General features: G+C 50.3%; 1 protein-coding gene across 6 annotated transcripts; it reads left to right on the forward strand.

The window, feature by feature from the left end:
* The first annotated feature begins 1,635 nt into the window (after nucleotides 1-1,635).
* On the forward strand, nucleotides 1,636-27,961 carry rock2a (rho-associated, coiled-coil containing protein kinase 2a). 6 transcript variants are annotated; one of them, XM_029258281.1, is made up of 34 exons: nucleotides 1,636-1,945; nucleotides 13,592-13,673; nucleotides 13,875-13,975; nucleotides 14,186-14,323; nucleotides 14,496-14,756; nucleotides 15,390-15,534; nucleotides 15,638-15,776; nucleotides 15,861-15,952; nucleotides 16,835-16,994; nucleotides 17,297-17,360; nucleotides 17,592-17,603; nucleotides 18,103-18,191; nucleotides 18,279-18,327; nucleotides 18,442-18,577; nucleotides 18,681-19,019; nucleotides 19,105-19,211; nucleotides 19,401-19,560; nucleotides 19,685-19,845; nucleotides 20,068-20,252; nucleotides 20,484-20,553; nucleotides 20,633-20,736; nucleotides 20,909-21,095; nucleotides 21,328-21,421; nucleotides 21,559-21,653; nucleotides 21,936-22,127; nucleotides 22,287-22,455; nucleotides 22,817-23,020; nucleotides 23,490-23,560; nucleotides 23,687-23,775; nucleotides 23,880-23,958; nucleotides 24,282-24,549; nucleotides 24,859-25,072; nucleotides 25,450-25,519; nucleotides 26,660-27,961. In XM_029258281.1, the coding sequence occupies exons 1-33, from the start codon at nucleotides 1,847-1,849 to the stop codon at nucleotides 25,481-25,483; spliced, it is 4,389 nt and encodes a 1,462-aa protein (XP_029114114.1). In that variant the 5' UTR covers nucleotides 1,636-1,846; the 3' UTR covers nucleotides 25,484-25,519; nucleotides 26,660-27,961. The 6 variants fall into 6 exon arrangements, with proteins under 6 accessions (XP_029114114.1, XP_029114115.1, XP_029114116.1 ...); XM_029258282.1 differs by lacking the exon at nucleotides 26,660-27,961 and adding an exon at nucleotides 25,711-25,777; XM_029258283.1 differs by lacking the exon at nucleotides 25,450-25,519.
* Nucleotides 27,962-27,999: the final 38 nt, after the last annotated feature.

A 27,999-nucleotide genomic window follows, 5' to 3' on the forward strand; every position in this document is an offset into this window, starting at 1 on the left:
GAACCTGTCCTACAAATATAGTGTGCGAGGCATGAAATGCCATGGATGAGACACTAGTCCATTGCAAGGCAATCACAGGCGCGCAGACATACAGACACACACCAAGTGTGACGTAAAGTCACCAGGTCATCTGAAACACTCATCTCTGGACTGTGGGAGGAAACCAGAGCACCTAGAGGAACCCTAGGTGAACACATGGAAAATCCGGGGACGACGACACAAGGGCTAGTGCTGCGTTACCATGGCGCCCGAGAGCGACACCATCAAAGAAGGAAAGAAAAGGAGAAAAGAAGGAAAGTTTGATGGGGGGATCCGATGGGATGCGAACAGCTGCTGTGATCGAGCGAACCTCAACTTACAGGTGTCCACAGTAGCACTCAGGTTCCGAACCGGGTTTTGAATGACGGTGGCAGTGGTGGCGGCGGTGTTCTTTGACGTGCGCATTTCCAGCATGACTTGGGCTTGTAGCGCAGGGCAGAGACAGAGAGCTGTCTGGACAAACGTGGACGATGATCTCCATGAGCTCTTGCCAGCTGCACATCTCCCTCCGTCCTCACAGTGGGAGTGGAGAAGGACCTGGAGACGGTGCTCTTCTCTCTGTCCACTGCTCTCAATCGTCCATCGCTCCTTGTGTCCACTGCTCCTGTGCTGGTGTCACCTGCACAGCTTCCCCTTCGGAAGGCGTGAAGCCACTGGTCGTCATTAACCCTCTTTATTGCACGCGCTCCCACTGCAGTCCGGGCGGCGTGTTGCCGTTACTGCAATACCGCCTTTCTCCGCAAGGGGGCAGAACAGACGTTCGCTGTGGGGCACGTGACCGCCGTTCGGTTACGCTTAAATTCTATTAAACTTTCACAGAAGCAGTTAAGAGTAGAATATTGCAGGAATGACGCCTTTCTGAAGATGACAGTATTTGCTGTGTGAGGTCAGTTTCTTGCATAAAGTACATCCTGTGTTTATTGTTGATAATTTGACTCATAAATAAAATAAAAATGCCAAATATTAAATTGAAGCTTTATGGGGGCGACCGAAGGTGAGTGGTTTAGATTTATTTATGGAAATAATGACGCACTCACTGTTCTTATAAATCATGAGTCCCAAAAGTTCGGACTATGGATCATGCAGTATATGAGGTAATAATCAATCAAATCATGGCGATATTTACTCTCTGACTGTCTTTATTTCTTCTTAAAGAACTTTTTTTTTTACCCCCCAATTTATTCAAGCTTTTTAACTCTTCCTAAGTTGCTGGTGGCGGAGTCCAGCGTGCGGCGACTCCGAGAACACGCAGTCCCGCAGCTGAGAATTCTGGGTAAAGGAGGGAAGCGCGGGGGCGCTCGGAGCTCGCGGGAGCGCGGAGGAGGCGCGCGGACTGGATGCAAAGAAGAAAGTCCTCATTCGCGGGAGCGCAGAGAAGAGGAGCGCGGCGCGGCGCGGCGAAGCGGCGGGATACACCGCGGGCCACGGGAGCGCGAGCCGTCGCAGCCCCCCGCGGAGGAAAACGCCCTGGTGCGGACACCCCGGGAGCCGGTCGGAGGGACGGCATCATGGAGGGGGCCGCCTAGGGCTCCCTCCCCGAGGAGACCCCCCCGCGAGCTGGTGGAGAGAACCCCCCCCCCCCCCGGGGTCCTTTTTTTTTTTTTTTTTTTTTTTTTTTCTTTTTGGAACCTCTGAGAGACGCGGCGCGCGCTTGGAGGCCCGCCGCGAGCCGCGCGCTGCTCTCCCTCCCTCTCCCTCGTCAGAGTGAAAAGCGGCGAAGCGGACGGAGGGACGGAGGCGCCGCAGGACGGACAGCGGCGGCGGCAGGAGCGGGAGCGGCTGCAGCACCGACCGGGAGCCTCTCAAGATGTCGGCGGGGGCCGAACGGCGGCCGGAGAACCGGCGCAGGAGCCTGGAGGCCATGATGAGGAACCCGCGGGGCGCGCTCACCCTCGAGAGCCTGCTGGTGAGAGCGAGCGGACGAGCGAGCGCGCGCGCCGCTGCTTTTGTTGTTCGGCGCCGCCCGAAGCCAAAGTTGGGCACCGGCGGCGGCGGCGTTGGGTTTACCGCCTTCTGTCTGGTGGCCCCATCCATCGTGTCGGTAATAATAATTATATAATGATGGCGCCCCGGAGGCCTTTTAAATTACTCCTCTTTCACTCCTCCTCTCTTGTACTACTCGTGTTGGACGAGAGCTCAGCGACCTGTTGCTTCCCGGACCCCCGTCCGTCCCACCGATAGCGCGCGTGCGTGTGACAGAGAGAGAGAGATTGTTGTGTGTTGTGCTCTTTATTATCCTGGGTGACGGTGTGTGTGTGTGTGTGTGTGTGTGTGTGTATATACACTCTCTGTGTGTGTATGTCTCGTCATTCGAAACGCGTTCAGGTGTCTCCGTCTCATAAGGACCTCGGACTGTCTCGTCTCCTCCATTCCATTCAAAATGAAATCCATAATATCAGTAACTTTTTTTTTTTTTTTTTCTTCGTCCGCGTCGTCCCCGCGCGTCCTGCGTGAAAGTGCGTCTCGCGCAAGCACCGCGCGCTGTCGCATGGGGGGAGGGGGCGGGTCCGGGTCCGAGTCCGAGTGGGACGGGAATGAAGTGAGTGTTGATGTGTGCAGACGTCAATTTGCCGCCCCTTGTTGGCAGCCAGGATGACAGGACCAGGGTCACCGCTCTCTTCCTTCCTTTCTTTGCCCTCCCTGGACACCGGGAACAGCGTTTGGGAGACGTGGCGGCGGACAGCCGTTCGAACCTGCGGCCCTCTGCCGTCCTCGTAGCTCCGGGGTACCGACCCGCTCGCCGCGGTTCGCCTCCTTCCCGGAAGGTTCCGTGCAGAAGGAGCCCTCGCCGCGCCGGACGTTGCCGCGGCCCGCGGACGTGTTCGGCTGCGTCTTCAACTTGCTCCGAGTTCCCCACGGATCCACGCGTGCGGCCGCTGGTGTCGGACGTTTGGCCCTTTCTCGCTTGCGGAAGCGGCGAGGCCATCGGTCAAACCTGCGGCAGGAGCCGTGCTCCGATGGTCGGGGGTGTTTTATCTTCCGGGAATGAGGCGCAGCGATCGGTGTAAAAGAGCGCAGTGGGAGGATGGCGGGGGAGGTGCGCACACGCTTCCATAATCGTGCCATTTTTAGCTAGTGTTTTTACAGCCCCCCCCCCCCACGCTTGCTCTGCGCATATCAACCAGGCACTCGCCTCTCCACCGGGACCCGTGAGAAGCAGACGCCGAAGTCGAGTTTCTTCGGGCGCAGGTGTGACCCGGATCGCCAGATCTCGCCGCGTTCCGGGCTCGGGTCCAAAGACGTAACGAGGGTTTTACCCCAGAGAGATGCACTTAGACCCGAGCTCATTCGGTTAATGCTTTGGAGCCTTTAGAAGAGCTGATTTGGAGAAGAACCCCACCCGCGGTGCCCAGCACAGTTACGCAGCAGTTTGTGACGTTTCTTCTGATCGGCTCCGCTTCACTCATAACATCCTCCAAGAGTGAAGGTCCTTAATAGTTGAAGAGCCTGCAGGCCCTTCGAGGAAAGTTCATTCTCGCATCGGTCTACACGTGGGCGCTGTTCCGTAGCGTTCTGTAAATCTGTCCCGTGGTTTTCTGGTGCTTTCTTCTTCATCGTTCTGCGGTGTTTTTCAGGCGCGTCTTCTCGATGGTCCTCTTGTGTCTATAGTCTGTGTTCATCCTGGTCTTAGGAAAGCATCTTTCTTTCCCCTCAACCCGCCCGTCACGATTTCCTCAAGTATGTGAATGTTGCATCAGTGGCGGAAACATCGCTCCTCGTCCCTAGTGGAGTTCCTTCTCGCTGAGGTTGAGTGGTTTTCCCGGGTCGTCCTGGGGAGTGACACCGGAGAGCCAGTGAGTCCAGAGGTCCAGAGCTCCTCCTCGTCCTCCTCCTCCCTCCCAGCCAGGTTGGCAGGACGACCCTGATGTTGCCCCCGCCACCCTGGTTCTGTGCGGTCGTGTCCGATGAAAGGGACGAGCTGCATCCCAGACCGATGTGAAGTCACCTTTCCGTCATCAGTGCCTCCTTATTGCCTCCAGACTGCAGTCAGAGGAGGTCAGCCCATGGTGGAATCGTGTTTCTGCTGTAACATTCCAGCTTTCCTGAGGTCTCCATCCATGTGCCAGATTTTGGAGTTGTAGGGTGCATTTGTGGAACAGGGCTAACATTCTGGAAGTTTCTGACAACCCACCTCCAGTACTTTGAGTCCCATTAACAAGGTGTTTTTTTTTTTTTTTTTTATGGTTTGTTGCTGTTTTAATATGATACATTATCTGCTAACAGCAGGGCGATGGACTTGTGTGTGAGAGGGAGAGAAAATCAACAGAGCAAAATGAAATGTGGTGTCATGTTATGAGCATTAAGTGGCCATTGGGGGAGAAATAGATGGCTTTAAAAAAAAGATTCTGAGCTGATTTTTTTAAAATCGTCCATATTCTCTGTTCTAAATCTGTTTTTTAAAATTCTTGGTCAGCACTGTGCACATTGAGTGTGTGTATCCAGTTTTTAGACTGCTCTCTTCCCTCTGCTCTGGTGTGATAGCATCTCAGGACACACCCTGTGGATTTAGAAGCTTTCCTGGCACACACACACACACTCTCTCTCTCTTTGGGTACAGATGCATTCTGGGAGTGATCTCTCAGGAATGATCAACTGGGCCCCCCAGAGTAATTATTTCTGACCCCTTTTAATTTTTAGTTAAATCTGCGGTGCCCTGCCCATTTGTGGAGGTTCTTCCCACAAAGAGCTGATGGGTTTCCCTGACCCCCCCCCCCCGGCCCCGTCCCGCTGGGCAAGGAAATGCGCTCAATTGATTTCCGTTAAAGGCACTGCACTAAAATGGTTTAAGTAAGTTTCTCGTTCTTATTTATGGGATATGAGCTCCAGTGCTGTGCGCTGCTGAGAAGCGTTTTTTTTTTTTTTTTGGATGGCTGTTGCTTTTTCAAACATTATGGCTTACGGTGGGGGAGTATTTTAAATAAACAGATGCTTGGTAGAATTTGTGGGATTCGGTGTATGGAATTAAGTCTTCTGTTGGTGCTGCCGGTCCCGCACACACACACCTTTTGGATAAGAAGTCAGAACTTTGCACACAAACAGATTAACTCTGTTACTCAGGGTCAGTATGTTCCTTTTTTTTGTGTTGAGGGAGAAACGGATGGAAACCATTGCTTTAGAGTCATCCTCAGGACATGAATGCGATGTACCAGAAATGCTGGCTGCTGGTTCTTAGTGCGATTTATTTTTGCCTATCACGACTCGGGCACAGAAATCCCAGCTGTGAGTCACCCCTTTATTTATTTAACACGATTTGGATTTTGAATGACATTTACATGTTTATATTGAATCGTCAAAAAAACTTAATTTTTTTTTTATTTTTACATCCTGGTGCATAGGGTCATTGCAGAAGTGTTGGGGGGGGGGGTCCGATGAATTTTCAGTGCCGCGGTTTGTGGGCTGCAGATGTACCAGGGCATTGTGGGTAAAACTTCCCCTCTCTAGACCGAGCCATCGTCTTCCTACACGCTCTTCCCTAGATACTAACAAAAAAAAGAAAGGAAAAAACCTTCAGGAAATTGAAATCATATCCTGGATTTGAGGACGAATATGTACAAAAAGACGTTTCCCCTCCCCAGCCCAAATAAAGGCCTTATCTCTGTGAGCTGGGTTGAGGTGGTGTGTGCCTGTAAGCTTTGGCTGAAGGTGGGCTGTTGGTGGGGGGGAACAGGAAGGCGCAGGCAATTGTTTCCTTTTGTGTGACGGGGAGTAGGAGGAGCGGCGCAGTACTTGTACGCGAGGTTGACGCCGCGCGCCGTCGAACCTGCGTTCGCTTCATCCGCGCCGCCTCCAAAAACCATCCCTTTCCCGCCACGCTTGTCCACTCGCACCGCTGCGGTGCAAAACGGCTGCCCCTCTTTGCCCCGGGGGATTGCGGGATCGTTGCGCAGAGGTCAGGGATCAGCCGTGGCTCACGGGAAGTTGAGCTGCATTAGCTCGTAATTAACGACTCGTTAAGCTCACGCTGCACTTTGAGTCTTACTGCTTCCAGGCTCACCGTTTCCCGACTGAGAAAGGGGCGGACGCCCTGCAGCCGAAAGACCGAGGCTGGAACCCTCCCGCTTCTGCCGTAGTATCTCCGATCAAGGTTCCTCGCCCGGATTGACGCGGTAAACATCACCCGGCTTTTTAAATGGGCAGATAGTTGTAAGTAGTCCGGAGCACAAGCCTAACATCATAAGTCACTTCGGGCAGAGTTGTCAGCTAAATAACGCTAACTGGCTTTGCCGTGTCGTGGTGCGGTCGCACACCTTTCGGGAAACGAGGAAACGTGGCAATATAATGATTTCAAGAGAAGAGCCGTGCCGTCTTAGCCCGTGTTCTATGAGCGCTCCTCCTGCCACGCGATTCCGTTCCACCTCCCGAGAGGAGCAGAGGAATCCGTTGCGTGCGTTTGACTCCCGTTTGTACATTTCGATGGCGAGCAGACTTGGTAAAGGTGCCGCTCTTAATCCTCGAAACATTTCGTATCCGGTCCAGCAGCCCGAGATGGGCGTGACGTCAGGTTCCAATTCCGAGACGGGGATCTGCAAGGAATTCGGCCATATTTAACACTCTCATCTATACATGGGTAGGAGTGTAAATGTGTTTGGATTTAAAAAAAAAAAAAAAAAAAAAGTGCTTTGGATTGAGGCCCTTGCTGTGAGAGTAATTTGATGATGATGGGAGTGTCGGTAAACTGTGATCCTGATCTCTGTGCACAGCCTCAGGGGACTAGAGTTGCCTGCCATTCTGGTGCTGGATGGTGGTCTTTTTTTTTTTTTTCTCTGGAGTAGTAACTTTCAGGGTTCTGTCCTGGTCCAACTCCTGACATCGGCAGCTGGTCATCGCCTCCCTGAGATGCCCCCTCCCACATCACCCAGAGAGTGGACTCTGACTCCTTGACCTGGCTCTGCTTGTAGTTAATGTCTCACCAGCTTCTCTGCCTGGCTGTGTTTCAAGGGTGGCTGACTTGTCTTGTGAATTTGCTGCTGTGTAGAGTAAACGCCGCTGTGGCCCCCCTCCCGAGTCCACTTGTTGTCGTCTTCGAGTTCGCAGCCCCCCACCTGCTCTTTTAAATAATGTCCTCTTGTTTTTCCCTGCCTGTTTTGCTCTTTATTTCTGTTGCCCCATCTCCACACACCTCTTTCTTTCCTCTTGATTCCACTACCCCTCATCACTCCTACAGCGCAGGGGGTCCCACTATGACCGATTTGTTCCCCGTCCCCCTGTAGATTTATGCGCGATGGGTCCGGCCGCGGGGAGAAATGCTGCCGTATAAGGTGGTTAGACGGGGGCCTGGCCGCTTTCCTGACGGCCTGCGCTCGGCTCGCTGCCAGTAGGACTTCCCCCCCTCCCCCGTTCCCCATTCCTTGTGCGGCAGCCCTATAGCCCCCCCCCCCGTTGTGCCTGGCCTGCTCTGCATTAAAGAGGGGGGATTCTGATGGACTTAGGACCACAGAGCTGTCAGTGGTGGGTGGTGTCCCTGGTATACCTGTGGTGGCTGTGGGGTGGTACCCCAACCTAGGTGAGCATCACAAGAATGTGCAGGGCTCAGCATTGAGTGACCGCTTTGAGTCAGCTTGACTAGGCTACCATGCTGAACCTGCCCTGGTGCTGTAGGCAAAGATGTCAGAAAAATTGTTGCATCTACAAGGAATCTATTTTCTGGGTTTTTTTTTTTTTATTTATTTATTATAAATACGTAAGAAAAAGACTTTAAAGAAAGCCCAATTCAGTGAGCTTGTTGCTGCTTGGAGGGCCATGTTAATCAGAGTTAGGATGTTGCGATGATGTTTGTTCGGTTCTACTTTCATGAAACTCTTCTACGCGTTTCCGTCCTCCAGTGTGAGGTGTGCAAGTTTGTCCTTCCATACAGGTGGTTCTTCAGGCTAAAAGAGCAGTATTTTCTGGCTTCGTGGTTGCAAAGAAACCACGGCCTCCGTTTCCTCTGGTCTGCATGTAATCGCTAACCTCATCGAATGAACCCGGTGGCTTGCGCTTCCTTGCCGATTCCACTCGGCGTTCACCCGACAAACACCGATGAGCCTGAAGTGTTTCTGACGCCCACAACGGTGCAAGGTCTGCTTTCTCTAATGACCCGGGTCAGGTTCGTTCTCTGCTGTGGCTTAGTTACCTACGTTAGCCGCTCTCACGCGAGTCTCAAGCGCAAGGCAAAGCATAGCGGAGCTGCGTGGACCTGGGAACGTCCCCATGTCGCAGAGGAGCGTGCTGGAAGTTCTCGCTGCTGTCCTCGGCCTTCTCGTTCTCTGGGCACCTCGTGCTCTCGGGCTTCGGCTCCTTCCGGCTTGCTGTCGTGACGTGCCGCGTCAATAACTGGACCCAGCCGAGTCTTGCAGCCAAAGTGACGATAGTGGAAGCTCGCAGAGCTCCGTCATAGACTTTGAACTGACTGCTGCTGCAAGCAGACAGACTCGGGTGGCGTCAGCTGATGGCGTCTGCAAAGGCCTTTGGACACCAGCCTGGTGCCCTCTCCAGGGAACTGCACTTGTGTGTGTGTGTGTGTGTGTGTGTGTGTCTGTTTTTGACGTAAGTCGTTTGAGAATATGGTTGTACGAAAGCGTGTTTACGTGAGCAAAGGGCGTATGTGCATGATGATGAGGGTAATAATGGATGGGGTGTGTTTATGCGTGCAAGTGTTTGACGCTTTTCCCTCTTTGGAAGGTAGGTGCATATGTGCGAGTTTGGGAGCTGACTCAGGCTTTATTTATAGATGTGCGGCAGCCAAGGTGGGGGGAGGGGGGCCCCGTTGCCATTCACTATGTCGGCAGACGTCTCGCCCTCCTCCCCCAAGTTGACCTCGCTGTCCGGTATCGCGCGTCCCCCGTTCGTGGAGCTTATTGTTTAATGGAGTGAAGTGCGTTAAACGTGGCTGCGGATCAGAACCGGTGACGTGCGGGTCAGCCCGAGCCCCTCAACCACATGCAGCTTCGGTCTTTCCTGCATAATTATGTATGTTCGGTGTGCATGTTCATGTCATTGTTGTAGCGTAAAATTGCGCTGGGTTTAAATCCATAGATATTCTTACCTGTGATTTCTCGTCTCCTGGGACAGTTGGCGTGAGTGAGAGAGGCTGGTATGAGTGTATGCTGCAGGCGTGAAGCCAAGCGAGCCGCTGTTGTCGGTCTTATGTGCAAAACAACGTGGTTATTTTCAGTAGTCGGATTAAGTCCACGGTGAGATTAAGCCATTTGCAAGTCTCTGTAGAAATGGATTCTTGTTTAATACTCCCAATGACATGCGTATAATCCTTTATTCAAAGAAGCAACGGAAATCAAACGAAAGGTTACCCAACAACTCGGCGGTGTTGCCCCACACACCGCTTCTCCCCAGGTGAAGCATTTACGCGTCGTTCTACTTTTGTTAAACTCTTCTTCGTGCTTCTTTCTTAGCAAATTTTCCACGTGGGTAAGCGGAAGCCTAGGCGAAGTGCAGTGGCCGAGCAAACCCGGGCACCTTGTTGGGCACATGTGCTGGAAGCTGAGAAATGCAGTCGAGGTGTTCTCGGGTTCTGAAATTTCTCAAGTAATTCAGGTGATATGGGTGTGATCCACATACCTTAATGTGACTATCCTTCCTGCAATCATGATCTTTGCATTAAAATAATCAAGACAAGGTGTCGAGCGCAACTTTGTCAGTCCGAGCAGCATTCAGATTGCAGCAGTGTGAACACGGTTGTTGTGAACTTTGCTCGCCTTACAGTCGAACCCCTCCATCGTTAGAGTTCCCTCTTTAACAACCGTTTGCATGGGATGCATTTTAACCCAGATGCCAGTTGTGAAGTTTAACCTTTTTTTTTTTAGGGCTATATTTGCGGAGTTGATGCTTTTCTATAAAGCGATTCGCTCCATTATGCAAGATTGCTCCTCTACTGGGTATTTATCGGTGTAAGAAGCCCCTGCGCAGCATTGTTCAAGGACATGACGAGTTCTCCCGGGCAGCATTTGTGATGTCTTTCTGGTAGAGCCTTAAACGCTCTGTCCCCTGCTGTCCGTACGCACCATTACTCCGTAACACTGGTGTTTCATTGGTCTGCGGAGAAGAGGGTGAAGGTAGCGAACCATCAGAGCTCATGACACAGCTCTCCTCAGAACCATTGTGATTCTGGAAGGTGTCGGCATGGGATCCCGCGCTGTTCCACAGCTTCTTGCGTAACCCGTCACCCAGCTATTGAAATTAGCCGTTTCATGCTGGGTCGGTCAGTACCGTCACCTCTTTCCGATGTGGTGAAACGGCACACTTGGACGTGTCTGTGCTTCCACACCCCGCTGCCCCAGCTGTGTTTGCAGAACAGTCATTTTGTTTACAGTTAGGATGTATAGGTGCCATTTGTCCTCTTTGGCAGGATGTTAAACACTCTTCCATGTTGCAGTGCACAGTAATATGTATGTGTGGTGTGTGTGGCACATACAGCCCATGGCCAGAAAGGCTGGGCGATGTGTGATCTTCGTGCTGGGGTCATTGGAGGTCGGCAGTGGCTCACGGGTTCCTTGAGCCACTGCCGTGCTCCCAGGTTCCACCCATGCTACATCCCTCCCACATGCCTTACAGTGCAGTGGGTTTATCTCTTTCTATCAGCAATGGTGCAGCAGTGCATTCCAGCCCTGTCCTGGGGTCACGTGAGGGGCAGAGGTCATGGGGAGAAGGGACTGTAATTGAATAGATGATGATGATGATGATGATCTGAATTAGGAAATGAAATGCCAGAATACTTGATTGTAGTTGGACATCTCGACTGTGAAATGCCCCGGAAGTGGAATGTGACCACAAAGAAGGAAGCTGGATGAATGCACCCTTTACTCGAACCCTCGCGCTGTCCGGCACCTCTTCTGTGGCCCTACAGCTTTAAGGAAATGTCTGCGTTCAGTGATGTTACCATGTGAGGATGTTGGTGTGTGGCGAGCGCGGTATGAGTCAGCAAGCCGAAGCGGGTTCGACAAGTCTGCTGCGCACTAGTCGGATGTGGGAGCTCTGATGCAGGGGGTCCAGCAGTGAAAAAGACATGCGTGAACAATTAGTCATGTTTACTTGATGTCAGATTGCAGCTCTGGAAGTGCCGTCAGTCAGCACGCTGTCGGGAGGCATCCGCGATGAGCCTTCGCTTCTGCCCCCACCCCCTTGCTTTGAAGGAGATGCTCCTGCCCTGCTGAGTTATAGCCCGGCTGGTATGTGTTCGCTCTTGGACTCGGTCAGACTATTTTTAAATGCCAGGAATTCCACGAAACATGTAACATTTGCTCAAGCCTTTAAAAGTCCATGGCTTGTTGTTCTGTGTTCCACATGACCGCAGCTGGAGCCAGGATGTGAGAGTATGGCTTTGGGAGCAGACGGGCCTGTTTTTCTTCGCCAGGCCCCCAGTATCGAGCTGGACTTGACACCACAAGGTTGCTGGTTCAGCTCTCAGGAGGTTAGCTGAGAGGAGTACAGCATCTGTGTGACATGAGTCAACGTCCCGCTGTGGAAATGTGCGCAACTGTAGCTGTGAAAGTCACCGCTGGGGATTGCGAGAGATGCATTCATTTGCCCGCACGTACCACATCCATGGTTTGTGCCCAACACACACACAAACTTATAAACACCGCAGCACCGATAGTCAGTCTTGAGCTCTCTGATGCAGGTCTTTGGGCTCCGACTGCTTCTCTGAACTTCTGCCTCACCTAGTCTTTCGCTCCCTCTCTCTATATCTGTGAGTTTTCGGCCTGCCGTCTGCTCGCTCTGCCTGGTGGCAGCAGGAGACGGAGGGCTCCCTATCTGCCCTGTTGTTACCCACAAACATCCCTGGAATGGATGTTCAGACACAAGCTATTTCCTGTTTTCTGGTGGGGATGGGGGGTGGTTCAGGCCTTTGGCACAGTGCTTGTGGACCATTGTGATGCAGTACAGCTGACGGCTCCAGGGTTTGGGTTTGGTGTGTGTGTGTGTGTGTGTGGGGGGGGGGGGGCTTTGTGAACAGAACAGCCCAGGGACTCATCTCGGGGCAGTGGGCCACCGGTTCTGCTCGGGGGGTGGGGCAACTGGAAGGCTGTTCCCAGAATGCACTAGGCTCGAGTGGACGTCTGTTGCAGCAGCGGAGGAAATGACTTGCGAACTAGTGGCAGGGCCAGCTTCCGCACAGAATGAGGAGATCTGTGGAGTACTGGATGCCGTGTGTCATTTCCTGTATTGCTGAACCCTGACAGCTGCACTCGGCCTCTTTCTTCCCTTAAATAGCAGTTTTTGCACAAACTCAATCCTATATGAGGAGGGTGAACGGGGTGTGGTCGTCTGCTGAGCAACAGCTTTTGATGCTGAGGCAGGCTGTCAGCGTGGGTAGCTGCAGGAGGCAGGGTTGACATGGACAGGCGAGACGGAGGCATTGTGGGTAATGTTTCCTAGGAGACTTGGTACAGCTATTCCTGTAAACGCGACAGACCTAGCAAAGTTTGGTCGGGGAAACTGGAGAGGTGATGAATCCTGTTCCGGCATCTTCTCTCGGTCATATGACTCACACTTAAATTTATTCATTTAGCTGATGTTTGTCTCCAAAGTGACTTAGAACGTTGAGCTATTTACAACTGTTTTCCCATTTATACAGCTGAGTAATTTTACTGGAGCAATTTTAGGGTAAGTACCATGTTCAAGGGTACAAAAGCTGGAAGTGAGATTCCAACTTATGACCTTTGGGTTCAAAGGCAGCAGCTCTAACCACTGCAATACCAGCTGCCCCGGAGACTTGCATTCTAGAGAGAGTGATGCTGTGACTGTCCTCACGGTGCCACTGCTGACACTACAGGTTCAAACACTGGCGTTTGCAGTCCCAGTTAGTGTGACAAGTATGCGTGTGGGGAAAGTATTGTGTGTAGCATGTGTAGTTTCTGTAATATGAACCCGACACGTAGCATCATTACAGCCATTGCTTTGGTGTAAGAAGGTCGTTGGTTCAAATCCCATCCACCTGTTGTACATTTGAGCAAGATACTTGCCCTGGACGAATACAGCAAAAATGACCCTGTTGCGAAAGTGGCTGTGACTCCGTGTAAATGGATAAATGAGCCGGACATGTTGTCTTTGAACATGTATCGTGGTAGCCTCGCACGCTGACTATCAAGGCATGGGCACAATGATGTGAATCTGAAGAGTTCACCCCACCAATCCTCCATCCCTCTTCACCCTGGACTCTCAAAGCTGACCCAGTGACCCAGAGGAGTGTGTGGCTCAATCAGTTTGTGCTGTTGTTTCTCATTACCTTATTGCTTTGACATAATTTGATTGATTTGGGTTTAACTGTGAGCACTTCAAATAGGTCGCTTAACAGGTGTGAATTGGCAGTGATGGAAATCGATCTTGTTATAATGAAATCTGCCATCTTTGTTGCCCCGAATAAATTGGTGTTAAATTGAGTCTCTGAAAAAGTGTTCCTTTATTGCTGTCAGTGGCCCTGAATAGGCCAGTGCAAAATGCTTCTTTTCACAGATTCTTTTTTTTAAATTCCGTTGTCATTGTTATATTTGGTTCTACCTTCTTGTTGATTTTTTTTTTTTTCTTTTCTTTTTTCTTCTCTTCCCCCCCCCTTCAGGATTCCATGAATGCCTTAGTCCTGGACTTGGACTTCCCTGCGCTGCGGAAAAACAAAAACATTGAGACATTTCTGAACAGATGTAAGTTCTTCCTCTGCTCTGGCGGGTGAATGTGCAGCGTGCTGGGGGGCAGAAGGAGCAACTCGGCCATTGTAGAGTGCCTACCTGGCACGACGGCAGTTGGTTACACATTCTCATGGTGTGTCGCTCTATGCCACTCGTGTCACTGTATTCATGTGACCCCCCCCCCCCCCTTTGGCCCTGCGGCATTCATCTCGACAGATGAGAAAGTAATGGGTCATGTACGGGAGTTGCAGATGAAGTCGGAAGACTTTGAGAAGGTGAAGGTCATCGGCAGGGGTGCCTTTGGTGAGGTGCAGCTGGTAAGGAAAATGCATGTTTCTCTCTGCTGCAAAGGTACAACCCCTCTGTGCTCAGGAGGAGTTTCCATTAAACTGACAAGATGGGTCTGGTCTGAGGAAATTCAGCAGATACAGCAGAATCGGCACAGAATGCTGGGGGTACAGCGAGTGTGCATTTGTGCATGTGCACGTTTCTCCGTCTCAGACCTTCAGACCCTGGTTTCTGGACAGGTGCGGCATAAAGCATCACAGAAGGTGTATGCCATGAAGCTGCTCAGCAAATTTGAGATGATCAAGCGCTCTGATTCGGCATTCTTCTGGGAGGAACGAGACATCATGGCCTTTGCTGACAGTCCCTGGGTTGTCCAGGTGAGGCTCAGGACCCACACATGTTGAGGGAAGTACAACAAACACAAGATTTTGTCTGTCTGGATTCCCATGACAACATTATCTGTATTGGCATTCTGAGTTGTTGGTGCTGTATGATCAGTGACGCTGTGTGTCGTGTATCTAGTGTAATGTTGTGTGCGATTCTGCCCAGCTCTCCTGTGCCTTCCAAGATGACCGCTACCTGTACATGGTGATGGAGTACATGCCGGGGGGCGACCTGGTGAACCTCACCAGTACCTATGATGTCCCAGAGAAATGGGCTAAGTTCTACACGGCAGAGGTGGTCCTGGCCCTGGACGCCATCCACTCAATGGGCTTCATCCACCGTGACGTCAAGCCTGACAACATGCTGCTGGACTGCTACGGACACCTGAAGCTGGCCGACTTTGGCACCTGCATGAAGATGGATTCGGTGAGTGATTTGCCCTGCAGGCCAAAATGAACGTGGGGGTGTGGAAAACACTCAGACCGGGAGAAATTGTGGCAGTGTTTGTGTGCAGGACCAGTTGCAGAAGGGACTTTTAGCCAAGGAGAAGAATCAGCGCAACGCAGATGACGGAACGTTGCTGCATTGAGCTACAGTCTGTGCATTTCTGTGCTTGCATTACCGCAGTCTGGTGACACAGCTCACTGTTCGCCTGCTCTGTCTCTGAAGGCTTTTCCTGTTGAGCAGCAACATAGTGTTGTGCTGTACTGCCACCAGGTGGACAGTGCTTCCCCTGCTTGTGATCTGGTGGCTCAGGCCCTGACTTGAGAGCAGTGCTGAATTTAAAATGCTCATTGTGCATATGTCAGAGGAGCGGAGTGAAAGGGGCTGATTTAATGGCTCGCTCATATTATGCTGCACTCTCATTTGACAGGTTGTGAAACTGACATAATGGTGTGGTAATGTTGGTGTGAAGGAACCTTACTTTAAAGGAGAAAATCAATGTGTTAATCAAGCGTAAAAACCAGCTACAGATCAAACCTGGTGAGGGATGGATGGTCTGTGTGTAGTGAGGGGGTCCGTGGTCAATGGCTTTCTGAACGTCCATCTGTCTATTAGACCGGGATGGTGCGGTGTGATACAGCCGTGGGAACCCCAGACTACATTTCTCCTGAGGTTCTCAAGTCCCAGGGTGGTGACGGGTACTATGGGCGCGAGTGTGACTGGTGGTCCGTGGGGGTCTTCATCTTTGAGATGCTAGTCGGTGAGTGAACCATTGTCCTACACATTCTCTCCCCTCTCATCCTGTTCTCTGCCCATCTCGTTGTCATTTCTCATCCTCTCTGTTCTCCGCCCATCTCTCCTAGGTGAAACTCCGTTTTATGCCGATTCCCTTGTTGGAACATACAGCAAGATCATGGATCATAAGAATTCTCTAAACTTCCCGGACGATGTGGAGATATCCAAGGATGCCAAAGATCTCATCTGTGCCTTCTTAACAGACAGGTAAATTCTTCTCCACAGCTCCAGCTCTACCCCCTGAACAGATAGAGCGTCCCGCTGTTGAGCTGATCATCGTTCTGTGTGCAGGGAGGTACGGCTGGGTCGCAGTGGCGTTGAGGAGATCAAGCGGCACCCGTTCTTCCAGAATGACCAGTGGACCTTTGACACCATCCGAGATAGTAAGCCCCACCCCTTTTCTGCACATGCAATGATGAAGAAATTGCTTGGTTGGAGTGGTTCTCGAGTAGTCGTGGGAAGGGTGTTCTGGTATTCGCCATGGTGCCGGGACTCTGCTGTTCTTGTACTCTGTTTCCTTGTTAGGGTCAGTCTGCTTAGTTTGAATTTATTTGGGTCAGTTCTACTTAGTGGACCAATGATGGTGGTTTAAAAATAGGATGAAATGGCAAGTTCATGTCTCCGGAACGTGTGTGGGAGGAACCAACGCAATAAACACGATACACTAGATCTTTGAAACACATACTTATATGGTGTAAACACAGTGTTTCACCAGAATGGATAAATCTCTCCCTCTCTTACGTTTCTTTCCAAAGCAACTTAGAATGTTCAGTTACTTAACAATTATTTATCCATTCATACAGCTTGGCAATTTTACTGGAGCAATTCAGGATAAGTAGTTTGTTCAGGGGTACTCTAGCTATAAGTGGGATTCAAACCTATGACCTTTGGGTCCAAAGGCAGCAGCTGTAACCGCTACACTACCAGCTACACTTTTTTTGATCTCGAATGAGTAAACTACTACAAACGTAGAGACCTGTTGCCGAATCACACTATGGCTGGCAGAAGTTGTAATTGATTTACTCTTAAATCCTTGTGGCATCTTTAAGGTGCTGGATCCTTTGCAGGTGTGAGTTCACCAGGCTGAGATGCCTTCCATGGAGTGAGGGTGCAAGACATGTCTGTGCGTTGTCTGACGGTGATAATCTCAGGCGTGACACTGTGAACAATAGGGGGGCTCAACTGTGGCAGCAGGGGCTTTCAGAGGTTGACGTGTAGGTCAGCGACATTCCCTAACTCGGTCTCTGTCCTCACATCCCTGCCAGCGGTTGCCCCTGTGGTTCCAGAGCTGACCAGTGACATTGACTCCAGTAACTTTGACGAGATTGAGGACGACAAGGGTGACGTGGAGACCTTTCCCATGCCCAAGGCATTTGTGGGGAACCAGCTCCCCTTCGTGGGTTTCACCTATTTCAAAGAAGACCAGTAAGACACATGTCCGATAATACCTTGGTTCACTGGTTATGGATGGTTGGTCCATGTGGGAGATGCATGTAGTGGTAATATCAGCAGTGATACTTTGATAACTACTGTCACACTGAAACCTTTAACTTGCAGGGAGAGAGAGTGGTGAGATCTGAGTGTGGTCAGGGTTAGGAGTGTGATTGGGCAGTGCTGTGTGAATGCTGGTTGCTCAGTTAGATCGTTGTTGTTGCTGCTGTTGTCTTAAATTGCCCCTCTCCTCATATAAACAAAGAATTCAGCTGTTCTCTTCCTGCCCTCTATAGGTTGTTAAGTGCCCCAAATTCCACCACCCTGGAAAATGAGCATCGGACCGCCATCAAGGGGGAGGTGCGTGCATGTGTGTGTTTGTGTGTCTTGACTAATGGGATGAGTCCGTTAAAACCGGAGTTGGTCTGATGAGCTTGCGAGCAGCTTTCCCCCCGCAGTGGGTAAGAGAGCCTGTCTAATTCTTTCCAAGCCTGTCAAGCACTTCTAGCAAAACACCTGAACTGACAGTATCACACCAAGTGAATTATCTTCTCTTCTCTCTCTCTCTCTCTCTCTCTCTCTCTGTTGCAGGACAGCGCAGCAGTAAGTACCACCACCGTCCTCTCGTCCAGAGTCACAGTGAGCATTGAGGCAGAACCAGGGTTGCATGCAGTGAGCCGCAACCCTGAATCATTCCAGAACAGTCCACAGTGCTTGTGTTCTTCTTGATACTCCATGTTTTCATGTAGACTTTTTGTATGATGGTAAGAATAACCCTGCAGAGTCACTGACTCATAGAATGAGATCTGTGAAACTGAGCTAGCAATTGGTGCCCTGTGGTCGCTCTCCTTGAGCGACAGTTGAAGTCAAGCGTGTCAGACTGCAGTGCTCTCAAGCTGCACTCAGTGGTTTCACTGTGTTTTACGTAAGGTCTGATTTATACCCGACATGCCAGGTAAAACGGCTGTGAGAATTTCTTTGTTAAAGCAGTCAGCATTTAGAGCAAGCAAGAGCAAAAACTTTATGCTGTCCATGAGGACTGGAGATGTAAGGATGTTTACCCAGTGTTTAACAGCGCCTGTTCACCTACTCAACACCCCAGTTTGCTCAGCTCCAGAAGAAGCTGCATGTACTGGAGGAACAGCTCAACGGTGAGATGCAGGCTAAGGACGAGTTGGAGAACAAGTGCAGGTACGCGCAGGACAGCATTAGGAGTGGGAACCTGGGTCTCCACGCCAACAAGTACCCCACTAACGCGCAGTCCTTCCCTTTTGTCAGAACCGCCACCAGCCGCCTGGAGAAGGTCTCCAAAGAATTTGAGGAGGAGGTAAGAAGGAATCCGAAAACAGGAGTTGGTACAGGGATGCACGTGTCCTGTGTGTGAGAGAGCGGGAAAGCAAGAAGGTACTCGGGCGACCCTTCTCATGTCCTTGTTTTCCAGATGAGCAGCAGGAAGAGCCTGGAGAGTGCACTGAGGCAGCTGGAGAGGGAGAATGCACTCCTTCAGCATAAGAGTGTGGAGAGCCAGAGGAAGGCTGAGAGCGAAGCTGAAAAGAAGCGCTCGCTGGAGAATGAGGGTGAGTCTGTATGGCTGCAGCAGCCAGCTACCCGTTTAACCTGCAGAGTTACGCAACTGTGCACCTGCTCGGAGTTCTCTAAGCAGGTGTTCTCCTTTCACAGTGAACGGTCTGCGGGACCAGCTGGACGACATGAAGAAGCGGAACCAGAACTCGCACATCTTCAATGAGAAGAACATCCACCTGCAGAGACAGCTGGATGAGGTGAACATGCTGCTGCGGGCGGAGACGGATGCTGCCGCCCGTCTGCGAAAGACGCAGGCGGAGATGAACAAGCAGATCCAGCAGTTGGAGTCCAACGGGCGTGAACTGCAAGACAAGTGCTGCTTGCTGGAGAACAGCAAGATGAAGCTGGAGAAGGACTTCATGAGCCTGCAGTCAGCGCTGGAGTCTGAGAAGAGGGACCGCAGCCAAGGGTCCGAGACCATTTCTGACCTGCAAGGTGTGGTGGGGCTTTTGTCTGTGGCTTCTAGCAGCGCAGTTCAACCGACTTTCTCAACATTGTGACTGATTTCCTCTCCCTGCAGGGCGCGTCTCTGGGCTGGAGGATGAGCTTCGGCAGGTGAAGAGCTCTCTGTCCAAGGCTGAGATGGAGAAGAGACAGTTGCAGGAGAAGCTCACAGATCTGGAGAAGGTCAGGTGGAACTGATGAGGTTTCAGTGCGGTGTCCCATGGCATTGGTGCTTGTGATGTTACAGGTGGTGTAACCTGAACTCCCATGTGTAGTATGTGTTACATGTGGAGTGTTTAACATGTTCCTGCTGTGTTACCTTTGGCGGTGGGCTCTCCATGACTTCTGCGACCCTATTCTCCCAACAAACAGGAGAAGAGTAACATGGAGATCGATATGACATACAAGCTAAAGGTCCTCCAGCAGGGGCTAGAACAGGAGGAAGCAGCACACAAGACCACAAAGGCGCGGCTCGCTGACAAGAACAAGATCTACGAGTCCATTGAGGGTGCCAAGTCGGAAGCCACGAAGGGTGAGGGGAAGGGAACTGGGAAAGGGGTCACGGGAGGGCGAGGGTTTGGGAGAGGAGGTGAGCTGGGGATGGTGAGGTAAAGAAGAGTCAATAAACCTCTACCTTTCTCCTCCTCCTCCCACAGAGATGGAGCAGAAGCTGCAGGAGGAACGAGCCTCCAAACTGCGGGTGGAGAACAAGCTGCTGGAGCTGGAGAAGCAATGCTCCATGCTAGACTGTGACTATAAGCAGTCACAGCAGAAGCTGGAGGAGCTGCGCAGGCACAAGGAGAAGCTCACAGAGGAGGTGTGTGTGCTTTTTTTTTTTTTTTTTGCTTGCTGTGTCATTGCTTTTCCTCTTTGTGATGTACAGTATTTCTGTTTGTCTATTCTTCCTCAGTTCATTTGCCGAATTCTTACCTTCTAGCATTGGAGTTCTGCTGAAGTGTTTCTGGCACCATCAAACCAGTGACGTATTCACTTGAAGTATGTTTAGACCTCTTCTTCCTCTTTCCGCATCCAACCACAGGTGAGGGACCTGACCCTGAAGATTGAGCAGGAGACCCAGAAACGCAGCCTAATGCAGAATGACCTTAAGGCGCAGAAGCAGCAGGTGAATGCGCTGCGCATGTCTGAGAAACAGCTGAAGCAGGAGGTGAACCACCTTCTGGAGATCAAGCAGAGCCTGGAGAAGCAGAACCAGGAACTGCGCAAGTGAGTATAAGGATGGTAGCTGGGGAAGAGTGGGACTGGGACAGGTACAGTCTGTCACACAGGCAACACAGACCAGGGTATCTGGTGAGGCTGTTTAATGAGCCTTGTGTATATGAGTGTTTGGGTACTTGGAATCTCTTTATGGTAGGTGTGCTGCTGATGTGAGATTTCTGTTGACAGGGATGTCAAATTCAACTATGTAACAAATACGCTTGCTTGTGTGTTTTCTAGAGAGCGACAAGATGCAGATGGGCAGATGAAGGAGCTGCAGGATCAACTGGAGGCCGAGCAGTATTTCTCTGTGAGTTTAGTAAGTGTGAGGGTGCATGTGCTTGCGTGTGTAAATCTGCTGTTCTAACCACGGTAATCCTTGTGTCCAGACGCTATATAAGACTCAGGTGCGTGAGCTGAAGGAGGAGTGTGAGGAAAAGAACAAGCTGTACAAGGACATACAGCAGACGCTTCAGGAGCTGCAGGAAGAAAGGTGAGGGAGGGGTAAATGGAGCACTGACTTTGCCCACTGGTCTGTCAGTCAGACTGTCCCCATTCACATAATGTGCTGCCCCTTTGTTCTAATACTCCATGCTGCTACAGATACGGGCTCCACCCAGTGGTCTGTCAGTCATGCTGATTGTACATTGGCCCATTTCCTCCAGGGACTCCTTGGCTGCCCAGCTGGAGATCACGTTGACCAAGGCAGACTCGGAGCAGCTAGCTCGGTCTATAGCTGAAGAGCAGTATTCTGATCTGGAGAAGGAGAAGATCATGAAGGAACTGGAGATCAAGGAGATGATGGCAAGACACAAGCAGGAGCTTGCCGAAAAGGATGTCACCATTGGCTCTGTGAGTTGGATGTTGGGATAGGAGGGGTTGGCTTGTTGTAATACTGTGTGGCGTTAGATAAGTAAATTTGTGTGTGTGTGTGTGTGTGTGTGTGTGTGTGCGCGCCGAGTATGTTGTGCTAAAAGAAGAGTGATGTGCAATGAGATATTTAAAGTTGTCTTGAGCTGGCAGAACACAGGCATGGTTTCCATGCTAAAATACCACACTGACTTAGTCTCTTCTGCTCCCAAAGCTAGAAGAGGCAAACCGCACCTTGACGAATGATGTGGGAATTCTGGCCAATGAAAAAGAGGAGCTGAATAACAAATTGAAGGAGACACAGGAGCGTAAGTTTCCATTTTGACATGAAGCTGTGGCAGACAGCATGAACTTTGACAGACTTTGTCACTGAGTAGGAGGCAGTGAGCGATCAGTGGAACTGTGGTGTGAGTATCCCACCCAACTGCTGGGTTTCATTCCTCAGAGCTGCAGAAGAGCAAGGAGGAGGCGCTTCAGGTGGGCCATGTGAAGCTGGCCTTTGAGAAGCAGCTGCAGTCTGAGAGGACACTCAAAACCCAGGTGAAGGCGTCTGTTTACCATTACAGATGGTGTCATAACACCAAATCCATCTCCGTTATCTAAAAATACGTATTTCAAGATATGTCACCTGCCAATTTATCACAGGGTATCATTTTACTAAGGGAGGGTCATGATCACTGATTTGATGTCCATGCTTTCATTGGTCATATCACTGACATATTGTTACAAATCCAGTGTGGTCCATCACGCCAACTTAATCAAGGTGATACTTTCTGCGTCTCTGTTGGCAAACATGAGCCATCAGCATGTTTGTGTTTTCAGGCTGTGAACAAGTTGGCGGAGATCATGAACAGGAAGGAGGTGCGTGGAGGTGGCAGTCGCCGAGGAAATGACACAGATGTACGAAGGAAGGAGAAGGAGAACAGGAAGCTTCAATTGGAGCTCCGCTCAGAAAAGGAGAAACTCAACAGCACCATCATCAAGTACCAGCGTGAGATCAACGAAATGCAGGCGGTCAGTACCTAGCAGAACCACGGATGTAGACTGCAGCTGTGTGGTTTCCTTGGCAGCGTAACTGCAAAGGAGAACGAGTTCAGTGTTAAAAACTGATGCTGAGGTTGCCCTCAGTGTTATCGGTGTGTTGCGTGAGTAAAGTCCCCTTCTCGTCCACAGCAAATTGCAGAAGAGAGCCAGGTGCGCATCGAGCTGCAGATGGCCCTGGACAGCAAGGACAGTGACATTGAGCAGCTTCGTAGCCTGCTCAACTCGCTCAACGTCCACTCGCTCGACTCTGCGAGCATGAGTAGTGGACCTGAATTCGACGGAGATGACACCTACCCAGGTATAATCTCCAATACCTTGGGCACATGTCTCGTGGGAATCTGGACCTCCTGTGGTGGTTGGTCTCTGCTCTGAGCCCCATGTTGCCTGTCTTTCTCTACCTTCTTTTGCTTACTTTCTGCACCTGGTTGTCTTACATCCTGTCTGATTCTTGTGGTTCCTACAGGATATTGTTTTTCTTTTCACCTTCCTTGCTTCTATTTGTCTTTGTCATGGTTCTGCCTCTCCATCTCCATGTATTCCAACTGCATCTTTGGCATTCTCTTCACCTCTTTCTCCTACCATCATACCTTACACTCCTCTCTTCCCACCTCCATTCCTGTCCTGCCTCTGTCCATCTCCCTCCTTGTGTGGGCCTACAGTGCGTATGACTCACTCCCATACCTCGGAGTCCATATCCCTCACCTATCAACAAACTTCCCACTCTGTCTGCGTGGACACCCGGCCCTGTCTCTCCTCATCGTACTCTCCTTGCGGTTCTGAGGAGGACAATTCAGAACCAGGGTCAGAGCCCACATCTGAGTCCGAGTCAGAGCTTTGTGATCCATCAGATCATGAAAGTGCAGGTGACCTGCATGGAGTTGCACAACTAACGCAATTTGCTAAGTGATGCAGCTAACGCACAAGCCCCTCTCGTGATCTACCTGGGTTTGTTGGCCTGCTTCTGCTTAATGGTACCACTCTCTAATAGCATGGTTCCAGAGGAACAGCCCAGTTCAGAGCAGACAGGGCTGGCTTATCAAGTGTAATGAATGTGTGATCAGTCAGAACTCTGGGAACTGGACTGCATTGTTTGTATGCAATAGTCTTATATTTAACAAAATAAAAGCCCTAACACCCGAATAGTCATTACTGTTCTATGGTCACATTGTGTAAGAAGTGAAAATGGGCTTTAATTGGTTTTTGGTCTCCTTCATTTTCTGCTCTGGTATGTGTAGTAGAGCTCCATAACTAGGCTCATGTGTCTGTTCAGACACCTGGATGTGCAATTCATGTGAACTCGTGTGGTATGACTGTCTTCTATTTGCCTTATAGAGACCAGACTAGAAGGCTGGCTGTCACTTCCTGTGAGGAATAATACCAAGAAGTTTGGCTGGGAGAAGAAGGTAACGGGGCCATGTACATAGCCATGGTGCACCCCTTTATGCTGTTTGCCTTGGACCTCAAACACTACATTCTCCGAGCAAGAGAGTGATGGATGCCACTAGCGATCTTTCCTTTCTCAATTGCAGTATGTTGTAGTGAGCAGCAAGAAGATCTTGTTTTACAACAGTGAACAAGATAAAGAACAGTCCAACCCACACATGGTCCTGGACATCGAGTAAGTGCCACCATATAGCTCTCTGTCTTTGTCAGCTAGGAGATGTTCACTTGCTTCATTAGTTCTGAGCGAGACCTGAACCGTGCTCCACTCCCCATCTGCAGTAAGATCTTCCATGTGCGGCCAGTCACCCAGACAGATGTGTACCGAGCAGATGCCAAAGAGATCCCCAGGATATTCCAGGTGAAGACCCTGTTCAACTTCAAGGAGTTGACCAGCTTTCCTATGTTACCATTGTCTGCTTGATTGTATTCGGCATTAACTATGTGAAAGCTCTTGAATGCCTTGTCCAAGGAATCATTTTGGTTCTGTGAAAAGAGCCTGACTACATCAGCCCTCTACATAACTGCAAGGAAATTCAGCTGAGCACATTTTGTAGTCCAGAGAACATTTTAAGATTCCCTTACCAGTGAGGTTATGTGCCTTTATGATACAGTACTACAAGCTCTTCTGATCACATGGCGATTGTCTGACATCTTGTGATCCCGTTCTTTTCCCCGTGGCAGATCCTGTATGCCAACGAGGGTGAGAGCAAGAAGGAGCAGGAGTTCCCTGTGGAGCCACTGCCCATCGGAGAGAAGTCCACCTACATCTGCCACAAGGGCCACGAGTTCATCCCCACACTGTACCACTTCCCCACAAACTGTGAGGCCTGTACCAAGCCGCTGTGGAACATGTTCAAACCCCCACCAGCACTGGAGTGTCGCCGCTGCCACATCAAGTGCCACAAGGACCATATGGACAAGAAGGAGGAGGTTATTGCCCCATGCAGGGGTGAGTGGAAAAGAAATAGTTGCCAGGGATGCTGTGCGGATGCACTGATATAGCTCATGCAGTCTTTTTAATGTTATGTACAGCTCACTGCTGTTTAGTTGCACGCATATTTTTAATGTTAAGTATACACAAACAGTAAAAACCCTATTCAGAGCAACATGCGTGGCAAATGTGGCAATGACAAAAGTGGTAGTATTAATAGTGATTTGCCTGATTATAGCATGTGTGAAGAGCCTGTTTTGCCTATGTAAGTCACTGCCAAGAGAATCAAGGTGATCGGCCATTGACGATGTCTCCCTTCCCTCCCAGTGAACTACGATGTGTCGACAGCAAAGAACCTGCTGGTTCTGGCCCAGTCCCAGGAGGAGCAGCAGAAGTGGGTTAGTCGGCTGGTAAAGAAGATCCCTAAGAAGCCACCAGCACCAGAGCACTTTGCCCGCTCCTCTCCTCGCGCCTCCATGAAGGTGCAGTCCAGCCAGTCCATGAGGAGGCCGAGCCGTCAGATGCCCCCCAACAAGCCCAGGTGAGCCCCGGGGAGTGGCGCTGTGCTCGTGTGGGCACCAAACCCAAGGGTCGAGTGCTCACTTCTTCATTTATGGGGAAGTCCACCCTCATTCGTTGCCATTGCTTTGATCCAGCACCCTGGTGCTCTTATTCTTAGACCTACTTAGCTACATTTCTCCTAGATCTTATATACAGTTATTGGATCTTTCTGCTTCTTACATCCCCTTACCTCTCTGGGTTCATTCTTGAGTTTGATAGTACGTGGATTTTTATTTTTTTTTTGTGCTGTACAAAGTCCTGTGAAGAGAATCAGGTCTAGACAGGTTCTGTCTGCTTGGAGTACTTAGTGGGTTCCACCTGGCACCTAACGTTCTCTCCACTGCTAAATCCCCGTAGTGGTGGCCCCATGCTCAGAATCATCCTTCACTGACCTTTGACCCCATCATTCTCATATTGTTGGTGGACAGTAAGTGGCCGACTAGCACAACCCCTTGACACTTAACCACCCACGTGTTTGGTTTATCCTGCTGACGCAAGCGTGTGCGTTACTAACCGCAGAAGCTTGGTAGATGCTGCTGTTTGGTCAAGTACGTGGATCTGCATGTGTGCCTCATCTGGGGGCCGGGACCCTTTCAGACCCGCCTTCTCCTGTTCCAGATTGCTGGACTGGGGCCTGCAGGACTGGGACTGGGCCTTGGATGATGTTGATGAGACTGTGTTTGATTTCTGAAGAAGTGAGAGGAGCAGAGGGGGAGGGTAACCAGCAATGCTTGCTGGGACATGTGTGTGTGCAGTGGGATGGTCGCCATGGCAATGTGTCTGGTTTTCAGGGGCTTGAGCTCATTAGCATCTAATAGAGTTTTAATGCCACTAATTCCATTAACACTCTCCTATCATTTTCACATTTAAAAAAAAAAAAAATGGAGCTAAATTTGAGGGCAAAATACGCTGTTCTTTTGGTTTGTGCTCATTACTGGCTAATGGCCCAGATGGGATACAATCATTTTTCATCCGATTTAACCAACAAATTAATTAGCACTGATTGTAGAAAAGGTCTGTTTGCAATGCTAATGTTAACTTGTTCCCCTGTAAACCATTTGTTAATGAAAGTTATTCTACTTTGGCTTTGAAAAGCACCTTGTTTTCCTCCCTTGACTCTTATGAACATCCTGGTTCTGCCTGTAGGGATTATTTTGCTCGTTACCCCCACTTGACCCTACTCTTTTCCCACATGACCCTTGACCCTACTTCCCAGACTGAGTGACCCCAAGATGAAGTGGGACGAATCAGGCCGTGGACAGCTCGGCGACTCATGATACATGTTCTTTCTGCAATGTTTCAATTTGTTTTTAAATGTATAGTTGTATAAGTTTGTACTTGATTCAGTGTTAAGCTTTGAAATAAAACATGTGACCTAGTTGCCTAGCCTGGGTGTGGTTATGAGCCATTTCCCAGCATGCGGTGTGGTGTGCTGTGTAGTAGCTGAAGATCTGGGTGTGTGGTTGCTCTTGGTTTGTTGTGCTCCACACACAGGGTGGGGTGTTAAATGGGCTGTGCTATTTCACTGGGGTGAAACTAACTTTGCCTTCTCTCTTTCTCTTTCCAGTTAACCACCTTTTTATGTGGAGGTGCTGAATCTACAGGGTGATAGGTGTTTCTTCCTACCCCAGAAAGACTGAAAATACATCCAAAAAACGTGTTCACTCTGCATATTCAAAATAGACCTGAATGCACAAATATTATTTTTGTAATTCTTCTAGAAAGACCTCTTTCCTGTCCTGGTTTACAGCTCTTGGCTTCCACTTATGAGTACTAGTCTTCAGTTCTGCGTCAAGCAGGTTCAGGTCGGACTTATGGGGCTGCTGGTCGTGGAGACACGCCGATGACGTTTCCTACTGTCGGCATCACCTTCTCTCTCACTTGACTTTACTGGAGGAGGGGTGATCTGTGATGCTGAGAGCACAAACTGGTCCAGGGGCTCCTTAGCGGCCATCCACATATCCTGGGCAGGGGGTGTCACTTCCGGAGGACCAGAGCAACAGGCCTGTGCTGGGGTTTTCACCTGTATAGTCCACACGTCCCAAGTGTGCATCACTTCTACATGCAAACACTACATGATCGGTGAGGGGCAACTGCTGTCACCGAAGCAGCTATTGCACACAGAAGCCTGTGCAGACAGGCCCTGCTCATCTCTGCAGGTTTTACCATAGGCATTCCCAACAGGAGCCCTTTCAGAGCGATGCCGCTGTGAAGAAGTACAAGTAGCCCGTTCTTTAGCGCCATCTGCTCCGTGCGAGGTGGGGGAGGGTGCCCGAGACAGGCGGGATTCGCTCCAGGCGTGGCTTGCTTCGCCTCGCAGAGGGACACTGTCTGTGCACCGCTGTTATGCATCAGTATCATCCCAGCCTACGAATGTAATCCTGGAGCAGCCAGTACCACGACGAGAGCATTACGTCACAGGATGATGTACATTTGCAAACCCACGACAGAGAATATGAGAACACGTACATGAGGGGTGTTAACTGCTGGACGGCCACATCTGTGCACCTCCTAGTCCAGACTCTCTACTTAAGTGGCTCCATTTTTTTCTTAATACATTTGGACATTTAAAAATAACACTGCAGTTATAGAAATACATACAGTTCCAGTGCACCTGCAGGGGGGAAAAAATACCACGATCCAAGAAGCTGAACACTAGCATGGATGAAGCCCTCCAGCAAGCGCGACACCTGTGTTTCACCATCGTCTGTAGTCGTTAGGAGTGCGCGTCGTGTGCTGATACTGCCTCACCAAGTGCTGTTACAGACCCACCCGTGGTTTGTCTACTCATCAAGAATGTGTTTTTATTCTTATTCCTGAGCAAAGCGAGAAGATACTGAAAGGCTGTGATAGTTTTTTTTTAATAAAGAAATACACAGCACATATTGTATCCACGTGCTCTAGAGT

Source organism: Scleropages formosus, chromosome 15 (genome assembly GCF_900964775.1).
Source record: "Scleropages formosus chromosome 15, fSclFor1.1, whole genome shotgun sequence".
Lineage (NCBI taxonomy): Eukaryota > Metazoa > Chordata > Actinopteri > Osteoglossiformes > Osteoglossidae > Scleropages > Scleropages formosus.

Excerpts from the sequence above, each read along its gene's own strand:
- rock2a (XM_029258279.1), top strand. The coding sequence starts at position 1,847 with ATGTCGGCGGGGGCCGAACGGCGGCCGGAGAACCGGCGCAGGAGCCTG. Across the intron at positions 22,128-22,286 it reads AGATCAACGAAATGCAGGCG|CAAATTGCAGAAGAGAGCCA; the intron begins GTCAGTACCTAG and ends TCTCGTCCACAG. Across the intron at positions 25,073-26,308 it reads ATGCCCCCCAACAAGCCCAG|ACTGAGTGACCCCAAGATGA; the intron begins GTGAGCCCCGGG and ends CCTACTTCCCAG.